The 12712-nt window shown below is 36.5% G+C and overlaps 1 protein-coding gene and 1 long non-coding RNA gene across 2 annotated transcripts; one reads left to right on the forward strand and one right to left on the reverse strand.

Moving 5' to 3' along the window:
- Positions 1-2156: 2156 nt before the first annotated feature.
- Positions 2157-4125, reverse strand: LOC107837016 (uncharacterized). Its single transcript, XR_001662988.1, has 3 exons — positions 4108-4125; positions 3944-4013; positions 2157-3059 (listed from the first exon to the last, which is right to left on the reverse strand). It is a non-coding gene; the product is annotated as an uncharacterized LOC107837016 (long non-coding RNA).
- A 2336-nt stretch (positions 4126-6461) lies between these two features.
- On the forward strand, positions 6462-12473 carry igflr1 (IGF-like family receptor 1). Its single transcript, XM_007559516.2, has 8 exons — positions 6462-6582; positions 6652-6844; positions 7024-7051; positions 7131-7178; positions 8082-8133; positions 8217-8297; positions 9645-9749; positions 9908-12473. The coding sequence occupies exons 1-8, from the start codon at positions 6498-6500 to the stop codon at positions 10234-10236; spliced, it is 921 nt and encodes a 306-aa protein (XP_007559578.1). The 5' UTR covers positions 6462-6497; the 3' UTR covers positions 10237-12473.
- Positions 12474-12712: the final 239 nt, after the last annotated feature.

The raw sequence follows: 12712 nt of genomic DNA on the forward strand, positions 1-12712 counted from the left end.
AAAGGGAAAGGGGAAACTTCTTTGGTTGCCTCTTTACGTGAATACATGTGGTTGGAATGGTCTTAAATGTGTAAATGCAGGCACATAAATCCTTCACCTCCGTGCCAGAATTTCCAATACAAATACCTCCCAGTTCTTTTATTGCCATTTCAATGAAAGAGACTGGAGTCCGTTTTAATTTGCATAAGATCAAAGTCTAATGTATTCCTGGTCACATGCAACACAGTCTAATTTGCCACATGCTAATACTGTGGACAGGTCAGTCTCTACCCACGTCAATTTGTTGAATTGTATTACAAAAGTGTTATTTGTAGCTAATTACAACAAACCTACTGATAGTAGAAGACCTTGAAGATACTACAGTGATCTTGTCTCAGCTCCAAGAAAATTATGTTAATGAAAACAATGTTAACATGGAAATGATTGAAGATCACAAACTGTTATCCAGTCAACAACTGTGTGAATAAAAAAAAATGTCTGAAACGCCATAAGACTTCATAAACAAAATGGCATCACACAAACCAAACGGTGTATGGCTAGGATAAGTTTATACACTGTTAATGACCAGTGAATGACAAATGTATGTTTAGAACAAGTGATCCCAAAGGAACCAATTCTGGCAATATAATAAACTAGTTCAACTTAATGTTATGCACATTACAGTGTTTTGTTAATCGTTGAAGGATTTAACATTACAAAAAAAAAAAAAGAAGAAGAAATGACTGTCCTTTTTCCTACTGAATCGGCTGGTCAAGCACAACATTTCCAGTTAACAGCAGCTTGGTTTTTCCCAGTATAAGGTGACTTTATTACAGTGGACCACAATACAAGATCAGACTAACCACCTTGGGGGGGGTTTTCCCAGCAGAAACTCACTACAGTGTTATTAGTTAAACTTTTTCAAGCCATGTTTATGTTACATCCTTCTTTTCAGGAATCTAAGTCCAATACAAAAATAAACAGAACCGTTCACCAGTTAGTCAGTAAAATGTCACTTATGAAGCACTTTCCACAGAAAAGCTCAGCAAGTGCTTCATAAAGTAGGAGCATAAAACGAAGTAAACAAGGAAATAAATCATTTTAACGATACAGATAATGAAAAACATATTAAATGTTTAACACGTTTTTATAAGTATGTCTTCAGCTACTTTGTGAATGAGTCAAGACTACCAAGATGTCAAAACAAAGAAAAATAGTCATATTAGAACCAGACTTTTTAGACAATGAATTTATAACTCTAAATATTGATCCTGGGAAATTATGTATGTTACTTTTTTTTTCTTTTAGATTTGCCAGAAAAAAAAAATCTGTAAGATTTCACCTCCAAAGATGTGCCTACTATTGTGGGTGAGTCAAGCCAAGGTCGAGCAGTGTTTAGCCAATAAAATGGGGCTTCTTTGATCACATGACAAAGGGTTAGCTGGCGCAGCTGTGCATCTTTGGTCCAGTCCAATGCAGTGGTATCATGTGATCCAAGGAGCTAAAGGTTTGTCTTGATCGATTTGGCTGAAGGTTATTACATTTTATGTAAAATGTCGCCTTTTTTAACCTTGACTTAACTGTTAATAGGCTTTAACTTGTTTTATCTTTTCATTTCAACCTCTTTTTTTTTATCATTTTGACTTTAAACACTGCAACAACAAAAAAAAACTCCTCTGTTTTTTCTCCATATGTGACAACATGAATAACAGACAACAAAGTCGTTGTTGTGGCTTTGCCATCACAAAGATCTCAGTTTCACACACAAAAAAATGAGTAAATAACTGAAACCTGACTAATTAAACTAATTCTGTCAGGACGAGTGTAATGGTTTAAATAAAAATCAAAATGTCAGCAAACCAATATCAAAAGCTTGTGGATCCAAAATGCTTGACCCTGACATACATATTAAAAATGCTAATACGAGTGTAATGGTTTAAATAAAAATCAAAAAGTCAGCAAACCAATATCAAAAGCTGGTGGATCCAAAATGCTTGACCCTGACATACATATTAAAAATGCTAATATTATAGTACACTGTAAAAAAAAAAAAAAAAAAAAAAAAAAAAAAACGGCCTTAATTTACGGTAAAAAACTGGCAGCTGTGGTTGCCAGAATTTTACCGTATAATGATGCTAAAATTCTGGCAACCAAAACTGCCAGTATTTTACCGTATTTTTAAAATGCTGTATTTTACCGTTTTTTAAGAATATGGTAAAATTCTCGCAACCAAAACTGCCAGCATTTTACCGTATTTCCCAATATATGGTAAAATACCGTATTTCTTAAAATATGGTAAAATAAAAAATTTAAATGTGTTTTTGCCGTAGTAAATACGGTCATACTGCCTGAGGCATAATATACGGCCAGACTGTATGATACATTGACATTTTATTTTATAAAAAAATCATAAAACTTTATGGTAAATTACCGGTCGCTGTTCTTACAGGTAAAATTATGGTAATTTTACCATAAAAATTACAGTACAACACACAAGGAAGTGTAACTTGTCAGCATTTCTATACAGAAAGTTATAAAGAAAATAAATCCAAATTAAACAAAAATACAAATTACGAGTAATCCACTTAAAGAAGCAATTTCTATTGAAAAATTCAGTTTAAAAACAGAACAGATTCTATTTTCTGTCCAGTTTCCTCATGGTATTACTGAGATCTGGAAAACAAAACAACAACAAAAAAAACAGCATGTGTCCACATAAGAGATAACCTATTGTAGAAGAAAAACCAGTGATAGAAGGATTCTTGCTCTGGGTTGAGAGTAACAAGTCACTGAGTTCAGACTTTGCTCAGGATGGTTGTAGTCTTCCCAGTCACAGGTTGAAATTGAGACTCACATGTTGTCAATCGGGTGTTTCCTCTCTGCTGGAAAACAAACAAAACAAAAGTTAAAAAGATGCACTACATGAACATCATGTAAATACACCATTCGCTTAAATGTTTGTTTCACCTTAGTTGACTTACATATGGAGACTGATACTTCAACCAGGCAGTGTGATAATTTCTGACTGAAAATTTAGTAGTTCTTAAACCTTTGTTTGTTGTTGACAGGTGTGATCCTCTCTGCAACCAGACAAAATACACAAACAAAAAACATAAATAAAAACAAGACTTGTTGTTTCAGGGAATTTTCTGTCTTCATCCTTCCGTCCTTTCTTTTGGGAGAAACATTTTTCTCTTTACAATTTTTTACTTTTTGACCAGTAATTCGGGATATATGACACAAGAACAAGAACTCAATGCTTCTGCGAGTCAAGCAGAAAAAATCCCCAAAAATTCAAAAACAAAGGGTTGACAAATTAAAAAAGTGAACAGCCTTTATTTAGTGTGTATATCACCATCAATTGTTTAGACTTGAGCTTTATATCTTGTTATAATTCCTTGTTCATGATGAGTCATTTCCTCATGAAAACATGTTTGCGACAACCTCGGATCTCCATGGCAACCATTCGGTAATGTTTCAATGCTTCCTCATGCAACGCGCCACCCATTTATACAAAGCTCCATCTTGAAACAGCAAGATGGAGCTCATGGCCTACTAGGCCATGAGCTCAGTTATAAAATACCAGGCCTTGCCAGTAGGGGGCAAATGAAACAATTATAAACACCAAATAATGTGGAAAAACATTGCACAAATCAGGACATGAAATAAAGGCAAGTATTTCTATGGATGTTTTGATGGTGCCTGGAGCCGTTTGTTCTGTGTTGTCTGGATTTCAATCCACAGATATGTTGCATTTTATGAATGAAATGTACACGTCGATCAAGGTTTTTATTGTTTGGCAAGAGCACCTTTGGTTATTTCTTCTTTTTGCAAATGTATGTCCCCAAACAGAAAGAACCCTTGTAACATATTAAACAATTTTATGTCCAAATTTTAATACACAAATAGACTTTAAAAGTTACAAACATAACTGTCTTAGGCAATTTATGAAATAGATACTCACCATTTATCTGAGTGTCATGAAGCCCAATAAGTTGTCTTCAACCATTTATGTAAGTTATAATTCCTGCAAGCTAACAGAAACAAAGCTGTAAATGCGTACACTTTTCATACAGGTAAACAAATAGTTTTAAGACAATTTATGCTATGTTAGTTTTTCTCAGTCACTTTTGGTGCATTTCTCAAGTCATTGTTGGCATTTACAAAACAGTATGTGCATTTCTCAAAATAATTTGTAGAAACAGCAAAAAATAGCATTTGTTTGCTTGAAAAATCCTTAGTACAGCTCTCAAAATTCTGTGAGTTAACATATCAGTGACTCAAAATAATAAGTTATAGTTTCTCTATGTATAGATAATACAGTCAAATTGATTATTCATGGGAAGAGACTACAAAATTCACATTTACGCTTTTGCTGCAATTTTTTGATGGACCATGCTAAGGTGATTCAGAAAGAAAAAGACAAATGGAGAGTACCAAAAAAAAAGTAGAAAAGGAAGCACAGGACAATCTCCTCATGGAAAACTGTACAGTGCTGTAGAAATTATATAATTACATTATATTTTAATTTCCATCATCATGCTGACAAAAGTTCCTCATTGGGGTTAAGGAATGAACAGTAGGGTGGGAGGACCTCCATCAGCATCGTCTTGTGCGTTGCAGCCATATCCTGATGTTGGACTGATGGAAACTGGCAGATGTCCTCAGCCTCTTCTGACTCTTCTTCTGCTTCCCTCCCAACTACTTCCTCCTCAGTCTCACTCCTCTTCTTCTCTCTGGCTGTTCACTCTGTCCAGATACTTGTTCATCAGTTCTCAGAAATGTAACATTGTGTTGTGTTCTGACTATATAGACCATATTGTTGCCAACTGATGGTTCACAAAAGCAACCTCAAACCGGCTTCAGAAAACTGGTTGATCGTTGGTTGAGCTAATGGTTCATACAATGACCTGTTAGAGAAACTCAGGACTCACTTGGGAGCAATTTACCAATTCAGGACAGATTTAGAAAAAAATCAAATATAAATTAATTAAAATATGATTGACATTATGACAACTTTAAGACTTATGCATGTTAAGACTTACACAATGAACTTATGCCGTTTTGGAAGTTGAGAATTCAACACAGACACGTTTAACATATTTTGATCAACACGATTAAAGCAAATTACAACGGGGGAAAAGCAGAGAAGTGTACATAATCAGTTACATGATGTGAAAGCAAAACTTGCAAAAGGAATGAGCAACTCATGTTTTGATGTGCAGAAGTGACAGTAATTTGAAGATTGAACAGGTAGTTTTAAGAATTTCAAATCTGTTCTGAGAAATGCACCCAAACTGAGAAAAACTGTAAAATATTAATATTTAAATTTCCTCATCTTAAAACCCTTCAACTGTCATGGACCCAGTGATTTTAATGCAAGTATTTTGGGGGTGAGAGTCAAGAGGTCAAAGGAAAATATTAAATATTAGCTCTGATGCCAAGCTTTATACTTTCAAGTATTACCACAATATTGAAACAAAAGCTAAGGTGTTCTTCACCGATTTAACTTGCATGCATGAACATTTCACACTCAAAGTAATTCAAATTAATTACTGAATCAAACTTGAAAACGTAGTTTTTACCATTAACAATAACTTTAAGCACATACAGTCTAAAGTAGACCAGAAATATAAATACATCTATGCAGTCGTTCCTACAGAAACATTAATGAAAGTGTTGCGTTTGGGAAAATTGAATGTTCCATATTGCAGAAATGTCTAGCTGCAGTGCAAGTACATAAACAGCATGGCTCAGAAATTACACATTTCCTTCCTGCTAGTTAGCAGCCTTAGCTAGAGCACTGTGACTTTACTGTGTTGAGTTCAGGACACCACAGTATCCTGAGCCACGCTCAACTACAGGAACAGAGTTCATAAAATAATCTTGCTGCTGATGCTGAAAGATCAAGCAGCAATACAAACTAGATAATTATTTGTTTACATGACAAATAACAGTCTCCATTTACTGTAAACCTTGCTATTTATGACAATAACAAAATGAAAAACTGTCTAGACTATTCTCTACTAATAGCACAATATTTAAAACCAAGTGTGGGATTTGTGAAACTTCAATGAAGGGCGACTTCACAATTTTTATGCTTTTGGATAACACTAAAATTGTTCTTGAATCCTACCGTATTTTTTTACGGTATTTTTTTACCGTAAAAAAAAATACTGTTTTTACGGTAAAAAACAGTATTTACGTTTTTTTTTACCGTAAATACTGACTTTTTTTTTTTACAGTGTAGTATTATTCTTCCTTTTAGCAAATATAAATAATTTTGGTTGTCTTGACTGACCTAAAATAAGAATTTAATAATAAACAGTCGGGGAAAAGGGTGTCTTATTTCTATGGTGCCTCACACCTTACGGTTGAGGGTTCTTTATGTGAATAAAAAAAGGCGTGGCCAATTATCCGACAGAATGGAAGAGTTCTACAAGTTACCATATGCTCCGCCTTCGACTATAAAGGATTACGTTTCATCATCACGCATCATGTGAAACAGAGTGGAGAAGATGGGGTACTCAAAAAAGTGCAGAAATCTAACTACCTTCTGGGACGAATCAACGAATCGTTGTGAGCCGTGTGAAAAAAAAGCTGGTATGCATATATTATATTATATTATATTATATTATATTATATTATATTATATTATATTATATTATGCAGGATCTGAAGTTCAACCTAATTGTGGACGCGACGATGAGAATGGGTATCACTCGGACACTCACAAGAAATGCAACCCCAACACTTTTAACGACGGCAGCCAGTATTACTGTCAAGAATGTTCTGCGTGTCCTCCTGGCACTCTTGTGGTGAAAAACTGCACTTCAGTATCCGACACTATTTGTCAGGAAATAAGGTAAGAAAACTACGATCCGCAGAGCTGTTTGTCAGGAAAACTGCATCTTCTTTGCATTTTTGTGTTTGGATTACAATCATCTGTTTTCAACGAAGTGGATTTTTCGGTGTGAAACTTGCCGCAGAGTAAATAAAAGCTTTTTTTTTTCTTTGTCTTCCTCTGCTTCTGCATTACTGAAGAAATGAGTCGACAACAACCGCCCTCCCTGTGAGTCCCGTTATCTTTGCTTCACTTTAACTTACTTTATCTCTATCGTGCATCGCATCAACTTTTGCTTCTTCCTTAGAAATCTACAACCACCCATGCAGCAACATCATTCAGCACTGCGGCAACGGTAATTTTTCCGATCGTCACTTTATCTGCAGCTTATTTTGGTTTGTGCAGGAAATAAGTAGGAAATATGCCCACATGTTTGAGAAAAAAAATCCCCAGCGACGTGACTGTTTGTGGTGAAGTTTTATTTAGGTTTCCATGCAATGTGTTACTTTTACGCATCTTTCTGCGTAAGATATAATGATGTAATACAAAATGTTGACATTTAAAGCAGCAGATTAATTTCCTTTTAGGATATTAGAATGAAATAGAGAAAACATTCGCTCAAAACGTTTTATGGTATATCCTGCGCATTCAATTTTAAATCAAAACTTGAAGGAAAACTTGTTTATATATATATATATATTTCTACAAAAACGGAGCGAAAACCAGCCCAATGTTTTTTGTTGATCAACCCAAACAATAGAGTCATTGCTTCTGAGAGTTGCTTCACGTGTTGCACGAAGTTGCCCGACTTTTGGAATCTGTAAATTAGAAACGGGGTTTTTGAAATCACCCTGTAAGGTTATGATCCAGCTAAGAAACAGGAAAAAGGGAAGTTTAACTCTTGAACATTTAATGATCCCCCCCCCCCCCGCTTTAATCTGCTTTTTAATCAGCTTCGCCTTTTAAGGAATGGGAAAAGCTTCGGGTCGCTTCTCAGGAATGAACTGTAAATTAGAACCACCTTTTTTGACTCCGGTGCAAAAACAGGCAGGAATGGAGGAGCACATGCTGTTTAGTCTGAATTCCCCCTTTCAGTAGACGATTCACTTGCACGACAAACGGTCATTACTGTCGCATTTTCTGGTTTTCTATCTATTTATGACAACTACGAAATTATGACGCATCTGCCTTGTGGGAATATAAATTAGCAATGGTTATTTTGGTGATATTGAGAACTTCTCTTTCCCCTTTTTCTCAGACTCATGCATACATAACAACTGCCTCATCGAGTTCGCAGCATGCAGCTCCGTGTAAGTGACATAAACTGGAGTCTCCAAATCCCATTTTCTGTTGCCAAAATGTGACTTTAAATTCTCTCTGTTCTTCTTTCAAGGGACTGTACCAATAATAGTGATACTTCTTATCATCTTTCTGGTTGCTGCTCTTTGTGCTTTGATGATGAAAAAACGAAGAGGTATGCAAATGCGAGTTACTAACTTTCTTCATGGATATTCGTGGATATTTGGGTTTTTGATGATTTTTGACTTCTTTAAACCGGTCTTCCTGGTTAAAAAAAAAAGTGTATCAAAAATCCACCCTTTTTGATCCCAAAATCGCATGCACAGGGTTCATGATGAACATCTGGGCAAATCTTCCTTTTCTAGTTGAAGCTCAGTTGGATTTTTGCGGAAACGCAAGCCTCAGGCTGCGTGCATGAGTGCTTGTTTTTGGCTGAAACCACGCATTTAATTCAGGAAGCCCCTTCTAATATATCAACATTTCGTTGCTTGAATGAAACTTTCAGCTTCCTATGTGAGCAAGCCCTTGTGGTAAAGGTAAAATGGGAACTGAATTACCACATTGTTTCTTGTTGCCTTCTCCAGAAACAATCATCTTGTTAGCTGGAAAGAGATTAGAATTCATCAGCCTATGACTTTCAAAATGACGCAAATCTCAACTATTACAAGGCAGCATGTTTCCAGAAATCTCCCAGTGTTTAACAACTGAACGCCACTGTTCCAACTAACTGCAGCGCTGAAGTTTTTTAATTGTTACCAGAATGAAATAAACGACAGTAAAAAAAAAAAAAGGAATGAAAATGGCTACTCAAGCTTTTAACCCTAATAATTACACTCATAACTTCATTATAGCTTACAGTGAGACGCACTGTAGCTGTGTCTTGTCTGACCGCTCTGCTGAGCTCATGTCGGTGCCCTTCACGACATCTGAAGCATCATGCAAGTCACTGGTGTTGCATATCAGCGTTTCGATAAACTGCAGAACTTTGTCAGGGTTGAAAGCGCTTGAGCCTTGGACCATCGACTGTCCTCTTCAGTGCTTCCTAAAATGCTGCCTGGAGATACGTTTTATAGTCAGACAAGACAAAGATTGAGCTATTTGGCCACAATTATTTTTCAGGCTTTCAAACATAGGAACACTGACCCAGAGGTCAGTGTTCCTATGACAGCGGCAGTATCATGCTGACAGCGGCAGTATCATGCTGAGGGTTGGTTTTGCTGCCAGTAGCGCTGGTGCATTGCACAAAGTGATTAGAATAATGATTTTTTTTTCTTTTCTAAAGAATATGAGTATTTACGAGCAACTATGACTGTTTGTTGGTTGCTGGTTTTTGACAGCTACAAAAAAAAAATGCTGAATGATGGTGAATTAGATAAAAGCCTGAAAATGATGTAAATTCACGTCCGTGATGAGCAGATATGAACTTCTGCTCGGAAACGTTGGTTTTGTAAACCGCCTTAGTTAAAATCCAGTATTGCAAAAGAAAAAAAATAACCGCCACGTCTCTTCTTGCTTTTCACAGGTGTGTGCAAAAAAGTGTTCGACAAGAGAAGGACGTCGTATCAGAATGAAGGATTTTCTCCCATCCAAGCAGAGAGAAACAGCGAAGTGCTGTGTGACATGCTAAGTGAGTGAAAATGTCTCCGGGTGCGTTACACGAAGCCAACCGAGTTACAATCGAGCACTTGGACGGTCTTTTAGGCACACCAACACAACAAGAGAGAACATACCATAGTAATAGTTTGCCAATACCTTCTGGTTTTTTTTTTTTTTTTTTCTTTGTAGATGCTGATATCCTGTCAGCCCCTTTGCACAAAGTTCTGGATGATCTCGATGTTTTGGAGGAGTTGGTGATTCTGCTGGACCCAGACACGCAGGGCATAAAGAGCACGAAGCATCTGGCGTCTCACTGCTCCTTCCCTTCCACCTGGATCACCTACACTTACTCCATGAAGGACACTAAAAGCCCCCTGAAAGCTGTGTTGGAGGGGGTCACCAGCAAGCAGCCTGACTGGACGGTGGGCCACCTGGCCAAGCTGCTCAGACAAATGAATCGCAATGATGCCATCAGCGTTCTGGCAAAACTCAGGCCTACTCCAAAAAGCTTCACATGAGTGACATATCCTTTTTTTTCTTTCTAATCACAGAGTCGACGATGGTTTTTTTTAAAAAAACGAACAGTGCATGGCCTCAAACTTGAGTTACTTTGACAAGAACAGCTCCCACCCATCTGCGTCATATATGCTAACGCGCGGCTAATGGGATGTCGAAAAGTCCAGACTAAATTCTAGAGAAGTCCATCCGCCTTTTGGCGGGGTTAAAGTTGCTGCAAGTGCAGAGGAATTCATCATTCCTTGGGAATGACACCACCACCCCCCTCCAAAAAAAAGAAAAGAGAACAACCTTGAATGGTTTTTTTGTGCAGCAGCAGAATCTCATCATAATGTGTATTTTTTTAAATCCAACTTTTTATTTGAGCTCACGGTCAGTGGGGGACATTTTTTAAAGAGAAGTCTTTACTTTTTAAGTTGTAGTAGTCGATAATAACCCAGGAAGTGTGCGTCTCTGATATACAAATGTGATGCAGCAAAGAGGCCCACTTCTCTCGCTTTCAACTCTGAGAGAATGCACTGTTTATGCAGGGATGGTGTGTTCCTTGTAAATTACATAAGTACAGGGAAATGTACTCAGACACAGACACAGTCAAAACAGTCACTAAAACAACTGGAACTGTGCTATATTAGCAACTGAGGAAATCTTGAGAACACACAGACTCGGCAGGATGTTAGGAGAGATGATGAAGCAAAACAACTTTGAAGTTTCCCACTGGAGAACTCCCACTAAAGAGTCCACGCCACATTTAGGAGCGTATCTACGTTTCGTCCAGTTGTTAGCTGGGGCTAACGTTTCTGTCCTACCATTTCAAATGTAAATGTGGAGTTTGTCGGACATTGGTTAGACTAATTGGGCCACTTTTTTTTTTTTTTTTTTTTCCAGCAACAAACATTTGGAAGTAATATGAAAAAGGATGAACATCACCGTACTTAACATCCACTGTTAAGTACGGTGGAGGTTCTGTGATGGTGTGGGCCTTTTTCTCTTCCAAAGGCCCTGGGAGCCTTGTTGGAGCCCCCGTTTTCAGTGTTCATTGGGAGAGCGTTGCCATTTTCAGTGAGATTATATCTGTGCAATAAAACATGATTTTAAGGCGTATTAATGAAGGTTTACGACAATACCTCCCAAAATGTTGAAGGATTTCTGAAATTGTTTTTTTTTTTTTACCTTTGTATTTTCATACATTTATGCTCGACTGTTATTTTTGTACTGAGAATCTTTTCATACCGAAAGGCACATGTAAAGTGTTTTTTTATATATAAAAAAAAGTAAAACAATGTACCATTTTCACTCCATTACCTTTATGTTTTTGCAGCATCATACGGACTTGTTACAATAAACAATTAAAATATGTTCAAACATCTTAACATCTTTATTAAGCAAGTAACATTATAAATAAAAAAAGTGCATAGAAAATTAAACAGGTTTAGAAATGTATATACAAATATTTACAAACTCAGGGTTTATTTGTACATGGTAACAAAGACGTAAATTTAAAGAGGACATTTTTTCCATTTGTCTTTTACACTTTAAAATAACCCTATTTTATATATTTATTATATATATGTATATTTATATATATATATATGTATATATATATATATAGGTGTGTATATATAACATACAGCTTTCTTAACAGATCCTGGGAGAGATGGTCATAACTTCTGCATTTAACTAGTGCTTCTGCAGCCTTCATTCCATGCACACAGAAAAAGAAGAAGAAAAAAGAAAAACAATATATACACACAAACACACACACGCACGCACATACGAGATTATTAAAATCGAGCATTTTTAGTTTTTAAATCAAAGTCTCTTTTTGCATCAGTATTCCCAAACATCTGTTTAAGCAGCTGAGGTAGAAATCCTTGCAAGGAGTTAGGACTGACTCTGCTCATCTGGGGCTCCCACCCAGCATCGCATCCCGTCATGCGAATGAGAACGTGAGAAAACATGATGGAAATCTGCTCCTCTGAGACTCCAAAACAGAAAAGGTGGGGAAAGAACAATGGGTTTCCAACAGGCAAACAGTGCTCACTCTGGCTGATGCTAAGATAGGCAGTATTCTACGATAAAAAAATAAAATGAATAAAAATGCTTCTTTTTAAAAAAGAAAAAAAAAAGAAAAGAAAAGCTGTTTCAGGAAGTCATAAAAGGCCTAAATGGATGACACAACTGCCTGAAATGAAAATTCAAGTAAGTAAATGAAACAAAGGACATCTGTAAACAAACAAAACAAAACAAAAAAAATATACAAAAGAGGGAGAACTCTATCGGTACACTCGACCGCCACTGCTTTATACACAGCACAACCTTTCACCATTAAAAACACAAATCAAAACGTGAATAAATACGATTACCAAGCGGAACAGCGTGGTTTTGTTTTAGCCTAGTCATTAACAGCACTGAAAACTTACAACATTGAACAATTTTTTTTTTCTTTTTCAATTTTAAAGGTGCCGAATGCTCCCGCCT

The sequence above is a fragment of the Poecilia formosa genome, unplaced genomic scaffold (assembly GCF_000485575.1).
Source record: "Poecilia formosa unplaced genomic scaffold, Poecilia_formosa-5.1.2 Scaffold105, whole genome shotgun sequence".
In the NCBI taxonomy this organism is placed as follows: Eukaryota; Metazoa; Chordata; class Actinopteri; order Cyprinodontiformes; family Poeciliidae; genus Poecilia; species Poecilia formosa.